This window comes from Cebus imitator, unplaced genomic scaffold (assembly GCF_001604975.1).
Source record: "Cebus imitator isolate Cc_AM_T3 unplaced genomic scaffold, Cebus_imitator-1.0 Scaffold79, whole genome shotgun sequence".
Taxonomy (NCBI): Eukaryota; Metazoa; Chordata; class Mammalia; order Primates; family Cebidae; genus Cebus; species Cebus imitator.
Window position 1 is genome coordinate 73642 of NW_016107394.1, and position 13252 is coordinate 86893.

Genomic DNA, 13252 nt, shown 5'->3' on the forward strand with positions numbered 1-13252 from the left:
GACAGATAACAAAATTTGAGCTTATACTGAATCTGATAAATTGAGTTCTATAGTATCTTGAATATCGTATAAGAAGTATCAGCTGAGGGAAAAGAGAAGTACCACATGCAGATGCTCCTGGCAATACAGATATTTACTGTATCTGCAGGTGAGCTCCAGAGTGTACTGTGCATAAAAAACAATCCTAGAGAAAATGCCATTAACTTACTTGTGTGAAATGTTTTTCTTTTGAGGTGGAAGAGGAGGCGGTAAAGAAGGGCAGGGGTTCAAAGGCAAATGTAGAATGGCTTCTCCATTTGAAAATGGTAGTAAAAGTATTTAAATCATTGCTTTAGGGCACATTTGAGGAAAATGATATTTTAACTAGAGTAGGCTCATTGCATACTGCTTTACTAATATGTACAAGTTTCAAGCAATTAAGCAGACCTAAAGGATAATTTTGTTTTAACAGCAGCTATCTATTTTTCTTCTTGTCCTCTGAGGCTTGATCTGTTTCAGCATCACAGAGACACTTTTCCACACATTTTCTAGTGAACCATCCCCTTGTTCTTGAAATACCTTCTATAAAGGAATCATCAAGAACATTGTCTCCATACAACCAGTACTGTAAACCTTTGGTGGCTAAAATGAATTCCCCTTTTTGTAGCTGTATTTGGGGGTCTTCTGTGCAGGGCTTGTGAAGAAGGTTTTGATTCTTTTATTCAATGGACAGGAGGTACCACTATAATCTTCTATTACTTCTGACTCTCTTATCTGCTTTTTGTTTCAATTGTTCTATTGTTAAGCTGTACTGGTCACAGCCTTCTCTTACTGGCCACTCAAGTGCATCTTCTTCAAGGATCCTGACCAATGTAAATACCTGTTTAAAGTTCTTCTATCTACTTACCATATTATAAGGAAAAACATAGACTTCATTTAGTTGATAATATTGAATTAGATCTTTAGTCTTCTCTTCAATCCATGATTCAGTAGAAGTTTTGTTTCTGAGAGGTAATTTCATCTGGATAAAAAAAAATCCCAACAGCTATGGTTGTTTCTAAAGCTAATTGCAAGGCAAACAAGGTGGTTTGCAGTTAATCCAAGTGGAACAATTGGAAGAGGACCTCTCCTGGCTGCACTCACATCAATCTTTACTGTGTTCCATCCAGAGGAGAGCCAATTATAAAGCTTTATGTACATAGTCATCACAAAAATGAAAGCAGTATGGATATTTATTTCTCATTGGAATATTTATATATCTTATGTAAAGTCTAATTGTTCTTTGGCTGAATGGGTAGGATAAAATGTCTTTTATGCTAAGATGGGTATGTAACCTTGCAGAAGAAGAGAGTAAAGTTGTTCTGAACTGGTTACAAAATTTGAATAGAAAATTAATTTTTTTTCCTGGAGTTGTTCTTTATTGATTCCCTTTCGAAAATACATGAGTTATGCATATATCCACATTACATGGTTTCCTCCAATAGTGCCTCTGTGTTAGAAGAAGGCTCAGTTAATTAAAACCCTGCCTCTTCTGATGCCTTAAGCATGTGTTTAGTTCATTGCTGGATAATCTAAGACTGAGATGAATCTATAATATGGGCAAACAGCCCTCCGATCGGTTTAGCTCTCAGGTATTTCTTGAGTGCATGACTGGAAGCCACGTGTGGACTTTCTGGGCTGATCTAATCATTCTTTGCCTGGCTCTTTATGTTCTTTCTACATAATCTTACTTCCCTAGATACAACTATCCCATTAGCATTCTCTCTCTCTCTCTTTCTCTCTCTCTCTCTCTCTTTCATACACACACACACACACACACACACACACAGAGTGAGAGAGAGAGAGAGAGAGAGAGAGAGAGAGAGAGAGAGAGAACATGTCATTTTCTCCATCAGATCCATTTTAACTAAAGGTAAGACAATATGTATAGGTATGTATAGATACTTTTCTCTCTCCAGTGTGAGATGCGAGATGAAAAAGTTTTGATGGGTATTTCTCCCATCCTAATATCAAAGAATCTCTTACATGGAAAAGACTCAAACACTAGAAATGCTTTATATGTTTCGTTATAAAAACCTTCAATTTAACCTTTTAGCTACTATGTGTGCTACTAATTCCACCAAGAGGTAAACATCTGTGGATCCAATTTATATTTATACAAAGTATTTTATAGAAAATTCTATTAAAGGACTACTTTTCTAAAACGACAGTAGAACTCTAAATTACCCAGGGTGAAGATTTACTGTTTATTCACATTGGGTGATGATAGATTTTTTTCCTTCAGTAGGCTGTACAAAATATTTTTCAGAGGCGTCACGGAGTCAGAATTATAAGTGAGCCAAAAATGCCATCTACTAACTCCCTTAGTCTCTTAAGGACTATAAACTGAAAGGTTTTTTTGTTTGTTTTGATTTGTCTTTTAAATTCACCACTTATTCTTGCTGACTAAAGAATATACCAGCCTCCCTGATCCTGTATCCGTCTTTCATTAATTCTCATGGTCAACTCTCCATACCCTCATGAGGGTCCTTAATGTGAAGTCATTATTCTGTTACTTTTTCATTGTTGCCTATTCAATCAGGCAAAACCTCCTTTGCATAATAACAATCAGATAAGTTACCTTCTGCCAATCAATGCCTAAAAACAGCCTATTTTATATTTCTCCCAGAGAAACCCACTGCTCAGTGCAGTTCCTAAACCATTGTTTTTCTATACAATTCATTTATTTTAATATTTTGCTCCCTCTGTATTTGTGTTGATATATGACCCAACAAACTCTTTCAGAATTTTTATTTTCTGGCAGTGTGTAGAATTAACTTGGGGAACGAGACCCCCTGGTTTCAAAGTCATATACATCTAAATTTTCATAATTAAAAAAGTAAAGAAATAAAAAAGTACATAGCATTTTATAATTAGGGTACAAAAAGGTAAGAGAGATAAATATTTTTGTGTCTGGATCTTATTTTTTTCCTTGGTGGACACACTAGTACACTAACTTTGCTTTATGCATTAATATGAAGACAATAGCCATGTCTCCCTCCAACAAAATAAAAGTTTCCATTCATGCTTCACATTAGCTTCACAGAACTGCAACATAAACTTGCACCTTACCTTGGAAAACTACCTATTATACATTCCATGTTATTTATAGTCTTGTATCCTGACAAATCTCTCATTTTTGTATGCAGTATATTTTCACATGTCATTTTTTTCTTTCTTTTATTCCACTACTCTATATTAATAATTCACCTTCTTTTACATTTTGTTCATGGTAAAACATATTAGTTACTTCTTTGACACCTGACACAATATCTGTGCTCCCTCTGTGCCTGAAAATCTCATGTTTTACCAGTATTTTCAGCTTTTCTAACAGAGAAGCTCAATGATACAGAGAAAACTACAATTCTGAAAAGTTGCCACTAAAATTTATGCATCTCTGAATTCTCTGGCTAAGTTCTAGAATTTCTACTGTTAAACTTCACCTCTCTCTTCAAATTGTCTGTAATAATTCCTCTCTCCATCATAAAACGTTAGTTACGAGTATACAAATTCCTCTTCCTATTCCCAATCCCAGCAGGAAGGACGTCTCTCCTCCACTTCTAGGCTAGCCTTCCTATCTATGTTCTCTGTTTGCTTGCTTATTATCTTTTTGCTAAAGCCTGGTAATATAAGCATTTAAAATATGTTTGTTTTTCTTCTGCTAACAAATATTCAAGTTCATGCACATTATGTTATACTATAAGCAGTTATCTCCTCCAATATCCTGTTTTACATTTTATTTATAGCTAGAAAGTTCAAATATGAAAGAAAAATAAATATCTCAGATTTAAAGTTTCTTTGAATTAAACTCACTCATCACATTGTTGTTGGCAGAAATTTTCTCCTTTTTATCCCTAATTCCTTCTGATCAATAAAGTAGGAAATCCCTCCGTTCAAAAATTTGGGAAGGTAAACTACTCTTAATTCCACTTAATCACTCATTTTTCCAATTAGGTGAAGATGAATAGTGACCCATATGGTTGTTGAGATTGGGAAAGGTGTTCATTTCATGGGAACCACTTATTACTTTTGATGGTCTAGCTCTAAGTTCTCGCTTTCTCTCTCTCTTCTTCATGCTCTCCCTCTCATATCTCTATCCCTATCCACCATCTTTATCTATCTCTATCTCTACCTCTCCAGTTCACTCAAGACCAGTATGTCTTCCTGTTTCTGCTGTCACATAGTACATAACTTCATTTTGGAATTGTTGTGGTTGGGTGGAGAACTCACTCTACTTCAGGAGGTAGTGAAATAACTGATTTGGATATGATTTTCAAGTATTATGATTTAATATGGCTTCACTAATCATGTAGCCAATATAGCTCAGTAGATTTAAGATTCCTAAAAGAGATACTTGATTTTGTGTAATTGCATGTGGAAAAAAATCTCATTTCTCTAAAATAGAATTGGATAACTACTTTTCATTTAAACCCAGCCTACACTGAGTGATTAAATGCTTGGCATATAGGAGACCCAATTTAGTATGTACTATTAACATATTTGTTTTTACTTTATATTGACATTGCTAACAAACTTATTTTCAATATTAACAAAACTGTATCTTAGAATTTTAAATACTATTTTTAAGTTGCACAATTTTTTTAGACTTTCTTCTGTAATCCTTTTTTCTTTAGATTTTCTTGGCCTTGCCACCTGACCAGTAACAATTTATCATTCAACTCTCAGTTCAAGAATCACCTCCTCTATGAAAACATTCCTAACATTCTTAAACAGAGCTAAAAATTCTTCCTTTGGATCTTAAGTGTAAGAAGATGACTATTCAGCACATCCTAGTAGAAATTAATTTAACCTGTTATGTTTCCTGGATCCATTTTACATAAAAATGCATAAAATATAATATGGTTGCAAATTCATTTATTCTATTGCCCGGAATATATCAGAACAAAGAAGGGATTGTGAGGAATTACAAAATGTGAGGAATAAATCTAAGAAACATGCTAAGAATCTTAGTATCTTGATATTTAAGCTTTCTTTGTTTCCATTTTGGCATTATCTTCATATATTTTCCTGAGTTAGAGTCAGAACATATACCTGCTTTAGTAAAAAAAAATCTGAAAAGATACACCATAAACACGAAAAGAAATAAAAACTGAAAATGTTCACTAAGCAAAGAGAAACTGGTGTCCTAGGTCAAATCCTGACAACTGGTTAATTATTTTCCTTTAATAATTTCTACTTAGAGTAACTTTTTATGCAGAATTAAAGATTCAGTTACCATAATCTCCTTAGATCCTTTATAATCATTCTTATATCTGTATCACAGAGGAACCGAGAACACATACTCACAAGTTTAATTTTCCAACCTTCTCATGTGCTTGCACCTACTCATGCTGATGTAACAATACATGCAGTTATAACTAATGAAATTTTAAAGAGACAAATATAGCATCAGCAGTTGTGCAAGAGTATGAGCCAATTCTCTAGAGGAATGAAAGACTGATAAATTTTATTCCCTATTGTGAACACTATTTAATCCATCTGCCTTTAAAAAAATGTCGGTATGAAAATAAGATGTATAAAAATGAATCTAAAACTTCTTGGTCTCTACTCCCTGAATATTAGTGATTCCTATTCCTATCCCATAGAATTTTCACAGAAGGAATTTCGGTCTTCTGTTTTTCTTCAAGCTTGAGTTAATAACAAAAAGGTCAAGGGGGATGCTCACCTATCATATCACACATGAGAGAGAAAGAGAAAACTGATTGCATTCATGGTGGGAAGAAGTTAGAACCAATTACCAATTCCAGGAAAGCATTTCCATTATATTCAGAGACTTATAATGTAATTTCATGAAATTTAAAGAACAAGTGAATTGATCACGAACTCTCTGAATAATGAGAAAGAGCTGCATGTTGGGGAGACCAAAGTATTTATACTTTGAAAAAAAAAAAAAGAGAGAGCTCCATATTAGGAGAACTTTAAAGACATGCAGAGAGTCCTTAACTATTCAGCATAGTGCTGGTTGGTATGTACATGTGACAAAACCACTTAAGGGTGGGAAAAATATTACCCTAGACTTTCACAAATAACTTTGGCTAATACTCTCATGAGTATGAATAGAGGATATTTCTGTATGTCAGAATAGAAACCATTACAACTCAAAGAGCATTTGGTGGAATAATCGAAGATTTATTATTTGAGGCATATTAGCCCTGGTCTAAACAATATCCAGGCCTATCTAAAAAGCCTTGAATTCAGCACCAGAAATGATCAATTTATGTCCATGAATGGCAATCATTAAAAAGTCAGAAAATGACAGATTCTGGAGAGGATGTGGAGAAACAGAAACATTTTTACACTGTTGGTGGGAGTGTAAATAGTTCAATCATTGTTGAAGACAGTGTGGTGATTCCTCAAGGATCCAGAACCAGAAATACCATTTGACCCAGCAATCCCAATACTGGGTCTATACCCAAAGGATTATAAATCATTCTATTATAAAGACAGATGCACACATATGTTTATTGCAGCACAATTCACAATAGCAAAGACTTGGAACCAACTCAAATGCCCATCAATGATAGACTGGATAAAGAAAATGTGGCACATATACACCATGGAATAGTATGCAGCCATAAAAAAGAATGAATTCACAGCAGTTATAAATTGAATGAAATACTGAAAATAGAAAAAATCAATTAAACAAAAGGTCATCCTTTGCAGGGACACAGATGAAGCTGGAAACCATCATTCTCAGCAAACTAACACCGAAACAGAAAACCAAACACTGCATGTTCTCACTCATAAGTGGGAGTTGAACAACAAGAAAATATGGGTACAGGGAGGGGAACATCACACATTGGGGCCTGTCGGGGGCTGGAGGTCTGGGGGAGTGACAGCATTAGCAAAAATACCTAATGTAGATGATGGATTGTTGGGTGCAGCAAATCACCATGACACATGTATACCTATGTAACAAACCTGCACGTTGTGCACATGTATCTAGAACTTAAAGTATTATACACACACACACACACACACACACACACAATACTATATATACACTATATACATTATATATATGCACACAATAGCATACGTGTATGTGTGTATGTGTGTGTGTGTGTATATATATATATATGACTTTAAGTTCTGAGACACATGTGCAGAATGTGCATGGGTTTCTCTGTATGATATATTACATTGACCAACATTTGAATGTTAAAAGTAACTGGATTGTATTTGGTGAACATTTTAGTGTATATATATATATATATATACACACACACACACACACACACACAATATGTATATTTAGTGTCTATACACATATATATGGTGTATATACACATATATTTACATATGAAACAAAAATATACATTTAGTGTATATACACATATATATATTTAGTGCATATATATATATATACCAAAAAGTTCATTAAATATAATACAGTTATTTTTAACATTCAAATGTCAGTCAGTGTAACATACCATACAGAGAGACTAAAACTACACACATGCACATATAAATATACACACGCACACAGAAACACACACACTCATACTATAGTAGTCTTTTGGTTGCTGCAGAAAAATATACCTAACTGAATTCAACCCCCAAGCTGAAAGTCGTGCATATTGTTTCCCTTGTTTTCTGTCTTTCAGATATGTATATAGATTTATGACCCACTTTGGAAATAGTATGTGGTATCTAGATTAACATTTTTTTTGCATTGGATGTCCAATTGTTATAGCATTTTTAAAATCTTGATTGAGGCTTGGCAATTAAAACAATTATATATTTAAGGCATACAAATTGATATTTTGTCATAAGCATACTGTGCATAATGATTTCAACAATTATGCTAATGAACATATCCTTCATCCCATGTAGTACAGCTTGTGTGTGTGTGTGTGTGTGTGTGTGTGTGTGTGTGTATGTGTTCGTGAGAGAGAATTTTTAGGTCTACTCAATTTGCATATTTCTAGTATATAATGTTTAATTATTAACTATACTTTCCTCACTGTACCTTACATATTTAGAATGTATTCATCTTATAATTGAAAGTCTTACACTTGGACCAACATCTCCCATTTCTTTCACCCCTCAGTCCCTGGCAACTACCGTTCTATCCTTTGTTCCTCTAAGTTTGACATTTTACATTTTACTTAGGTGATATCATACAACATTTGCCTTTCTTTGTCTGGCCTCTTTAACTTACCATAATGTCCTGCAGTTTTATTCACATTGCCACAAAAGGAAAGATTTCTTTCTTTTTAAAGGCTGAATAATAATTAATTGTACAAATATGCTATAATTTATTCATCTATTCATCTGTCAGTAGACACTTAGGCTGTTTATTTGTATCTTGGCTATTGCAAATAATGCTGCAATGAACATGAGAGTGCAAACATCTTTGAAATTCATATTTCATTTATGTTAGATATAAATCCAGCAGTAGAATTGCTGGGTCATGTGGTACTTCCATTTTCAGTATTTTGAGGAACCTCCATACTTGATTCCAGAGACATAGGAAGGCTCTCAATTATTCTAAAATGGAACTGATGTGTAGTGATTTACACGTTAATGAAGACTTCTAACCCAGAATGTGCAACATGACTTTAAAAAACAGTATTATTGAAGAGACCAGAGAATTTACCATAAATAATTTATATGTGTGTTAAATAAACAGATATTAAGTATCTACTTACATCATGTACTGTATTTAGATTCATCAAAACACAAAATTTCTCTAAACCACAAGGTGTTTACAATATAGTGAAGAGGCACACATTGAAAAACAGTTGTACCCCTACATAATTAATCTTTTAGAAGGATAAGTAAAGCATCTTGGGAGGAAATGATTTACTATGTTCTTGGAGGTTAGGAACGACTTCACAAATATGACATGTTCTCAATCATATGTGGAATCTGAAAAAAATTGATTTCTTAGAAGCAAAAAGTGTAGCAGAGGATACTAGAGGCTGGGACTAACAAAGGAAGAGGAAAACAAGCAGAGATTTTTTTTAAGAAATACAAAATTACAGCTGGATAGGAGGAATAAATTCTATTATTCTACACCATTTAGAATAACTATAGTTAACAATAACGTGTTATGCAATTTCAAATGGCTAGAAGAAGAATATTGAATGTTTCCAAAACAAAGATAAATGTTTGAGAAGATCAATACTCTCATCTAATCACAATGTACCATATATATATGATATGTATATATATAATCACTGCTTGCCCCATAAATATATATGATTATTATAAGTAAATTTAAAACTAAACATTTGTTAAAAAAAAAAAACCGATTCAGTATAGCTGGCATCTGCTTTTAAAACAACACTTTGGAATTGAACATCTTCTGAGCAGTTCTCTCTTGAATGGGAATTTCCGATACTGATGGATTTGTTTCTAAGGAAACAGAGACAAAAAGAACACAGGAAAAGATACAGGAGTTTCTATTTTTTCCTTGGGTTGGCCCCTTGCATACTAATCACATATTTACATCAGGAGTTCCAAAAATAAACATTTCATACTCGGATTCTTGGTTCATCTCCATGCATCTCAGCCAGTTTTCAGAGCATGTGTTATTTTTTGTGGCAGAGCCTTAACTTTGGGGCCACTTCCTGCTGGTTTCTTTCATCTCCTCTCTTTGTTAAGCCTCCATTTGTTCTTTTCTCTAGGCTTCATCTCCAGATGACCTCCTTTCCCTGTGAGGGATACACTGCATGATATGCCTATGACCCACACAGCTTGTGCTATACTAGCAGTCCACAGTACAAATATATTTCCATATTTGATATTTCCTTTACTCTGATTTATAACTATTTAAAAAATCTCTAGGCAGAGAAAGGTATAATTTGTCATTAAGGCAGGTGAGTAATGAACTGTGATGACTGCATGAAACTCAAGTGGAGGCTTTCTGTTTTGTCTTCTGGAATAGGGCGTCTTTGACAGCTATCACCCATGTAATTTTCTGGTTCTTTGGAAGCTGTACAGCATGATGTTACATGAACATAATCATGTGCATGACGAGTGAAGGGATCCATTTCAGTAAATTCAAATTGGAATAAAAAAGCAAATATAACATAACTAGGTAAATGGTACACAGGATCTCTCTGAAGCATTTCTTACAACTGCATGTGAATCTATAATTATCTAAAAATAAAGGCTTAATATTTACAAAGAAAAGTGACGTTTATTTTCTCTTGTACCCCATACTATCCAACCTTTTGTTCATATATACCCACCATATTCTCTTAGCATGGGTAAATTAATGCTCATTGCATTAGTCACTGTTGTTTATTGTGACTGAATCCTTATTTAAAACAAAAAAGCATACCTTAAATGTAATTATGCTTCAAGCTCATTTTTTATCCTTATTAGATTTATTAACTCTCCTTTTCCAAGGATACTGTTCAGATACTCAGTTATATTATGAGGATAATGCCTAGGTACTCATATAAATTAAATATTTTAAAAATATTATCTTCTTCTTAAAATATTAAATCATTCCAGGTTAAAAAATAGTTTTTAATTACCCAACTATACAAATCATTTCGTTAGCCTTCCATAGAGTTCTATTTGTAATTGAAATCTTAGTATTATTTTATAAGCTCTAATAATTCACAGATTCTGCTAACCATAGAAGCTCACATCATGTTGTCTTACGTACTTCAAGTGGAAGAAGTGCTGAATGTATTGGGTAGTACATACAGCTATAAGAGGCTTGGCCAAGATAGGACATATTTATGACTATTTGGTTATCACAAAAATGTATGCTTAAATAACTGATTTTACGTTACCTGTAAAAAGCTAACACAGCCATAGATAAAATAGATATTATCAAATATTTTAGTATTTAGTTTAAAAGGCATGTCGGTCTTCCATATCATTTTTTTCTGATACTTGAAAGATCTTACAAGGTGTAAAAAAGAAGTAAGTCAAGAGAAGCATCTATTAAACTATCTGATGTTCTGTTAAAATCTGTATTTTCTCCTAAGGTCTGTATTACTGCTCAAACTTATGATGTCTGGCAGGATCAATAACTACAGTGTTATGACATCAAATTATTTACTAATTTATTTTAATGACACATTGCATTGGAATGTATTATTTTCCAATTACTATTATCCGTTAAGTAAAGTGCAAATTAAAACCACACTAAGAAATCACTGCACACAACCAGATGGCTAAAATAAAAATATAAAAATATACATATAAATGGCTAAAATGAAAATTAAAAAAATTAAACACATTTCAATTATGTTATCTCATATGCGAAAGACCTAAGATAATATTGGGAGACACCAGAAAAGACAAATATCTTGCACAGGATGAAAATGTGCACGAAAATAGAGAAAAAAAATAGAGTCAAATTTAAATAAATAAATAATTTGGAGAGGGGCTAATGTGGAATGTGTAAAAAAGTTCTGATTTCACTTAGTTTGTATAGTTTCTTTTGAACAATCTTTATGTTCTGCAAAGTTAGGTGATTTTAGCTAGTTAACATCTGTTGAAAACTTATGACACTACGAAGGTAGTACCCAGGAGAAAAATGACTGAAATATTTCACATTCTCCTGAGGTTGATACCAACCATGACAGCAGTGCCAGTGATCATACACTCTCTTCCTTTAGGAATAAACAGACACTCCCAGAAGTCTAACCTAGAATCTAAATCCCATGGGTCCAGTAATATTACTGTTTCTGCATAAAACTCCCTAATATTCCATCATCTCTAACCAATAGCCCTGAAGATTCCATGTCGAGATGACAGGGTTTTGCCCTAAGAGGTAAAGAATAAGTTCTCTATTTTGCTGAATTTATGCAAATTACAGAAATTGTATTATATTTTACTTTCTTCCTAAAAACAGACAAACATTACTAAAAATCAGGGAAACATAAACCTATGCAATTTGCATTTTTCTAGAAGTATTTTCAATCCTCTATTAATGTCTATCTCTAACTCAAACTTCAATAGTTCCAGATTTGTTCTCACTGGTTTTCCTGGCCTAGAGGTTCACTGTCCCTGGCTCTGCATTCCTTTCTCCTTCATCTATGCTCTGGTGTTCCTGGGAAACTGCATGGTGCTCCATGTGATCCGGACTGAGTCAAGCCTACACCAGCCTATGTTCTATTTTCTGGCCATGCTGGCCCTCACTGACCTGTGCATGGGGTTTTCTACTGTGTACACAGTGCTGGGGATCCTGTTGGGGTTAATTCAAGAGATCAGCCTGGATTCTTGCATTGCCCAGTCTTATTTTATCCATGGTCTGTCCTTCATGGAGTCCTCTGTCCTCCTCGCTATGGCGTTTGACCGCTACATTGCCATTTGCTACCCACTGCGCTACTCATCCATCCTAACTAATGACAAAATTATGAAAATTGGAGTGGCAATCTTATGTAGGAGTTCTTTACTAATACCTCCAGTCATCATCCGTCTGAAGTTCTTAAATTATTGCCATCCTCACATCCTTTCTCACTCTTTCTGCCTGCACCAAGACTTAATTAGAATGGCCTGTTCAGACATCCGCTTCAATAGCATTTATGCTCTGACACTGGTGATCATCAACCTGTTGTTAGATGCAGTGCTCATACTCATCTCCTACATCAGGATTTTGCATACAGTCTTAGCCATTGCATCCTGGGAGGAGAGACTCAAGTCTTTGCAGACCTGTGTATCTCACATCTGTGCTGTTTTGGTTTTCTACATCCCAATCATTGGTCTGACAATGGTGCATCGCTTTGGGAAACACCTCTCACCATTGGTTCACGTCCTCATGGGCAACATCTATGTTATTTTACCACCCATGATGAACCCTGTTATTTACAGTATAAAGACTCAACAGATACAAAAAAGAGTCCAGAGGTTGTTCTGCATGAAAGGAGCATAAGTTCATATCAGATGTGTATGAATTTAAATTCAACAAGTGAAGTTAAAAAGGGTAAGAGTCAATAAGTATGTAAACCTAGATTTAATGCTGTATTTTAATAATATTTTATATGTTACAGATACCTTCTTCACTTTCCCACAATCATCAGTCAGTAAAATTGACATCTGTAATACTGTGATAAGTTGTAATGGCCGGGCGCGGTGGCTCAAGCCTGTAATCCCAGCACTTTGGGAGGCCGAGGCGGGTGGATCACAAGGTCAAGAGATCGAGACCATCCTGGTCAACATGGTGAAACCCCGTCTCTACTAAAACTACAAAAAATTAGCTGGGCATGGTGGCGCGTGCCTGTAATCCCAGCTACTCAGG

At 34.4% G+C, this 13252-nt stretch overlaps 1 protein-coding gene and 1 pseudogene across 1 annotated transcript; one reads left to right on the forward strand and one right to left on the reverse strand.

The window, feature by feature from the left end:
* Window positions 1–454: 454 nt before the first annotated feature.
* Window positions 455–10040, reverse strand: LOC108307431 (annotated as a pseudogene).
* Window positions 10041–11751: 1711 nt separating this feature from the next.
* On the forward strand, window positions 11752–13024 carry LOC108307432 (olfactory receptor 51V1-like). The gene has a single exon (XM_017532801.2). It carries the CDS (start codon window positions 11945–11947, stop codon window positions 12884–12886), a length of 942 nt encoding a protein of 313 aa, XP_017388290.1. The 5' UTR covers window positions 11752–11944; the 3' UTR covers window positions 12887–13024.
* Window positions 13025–13252: the final 228 nt, after the last annotated feature.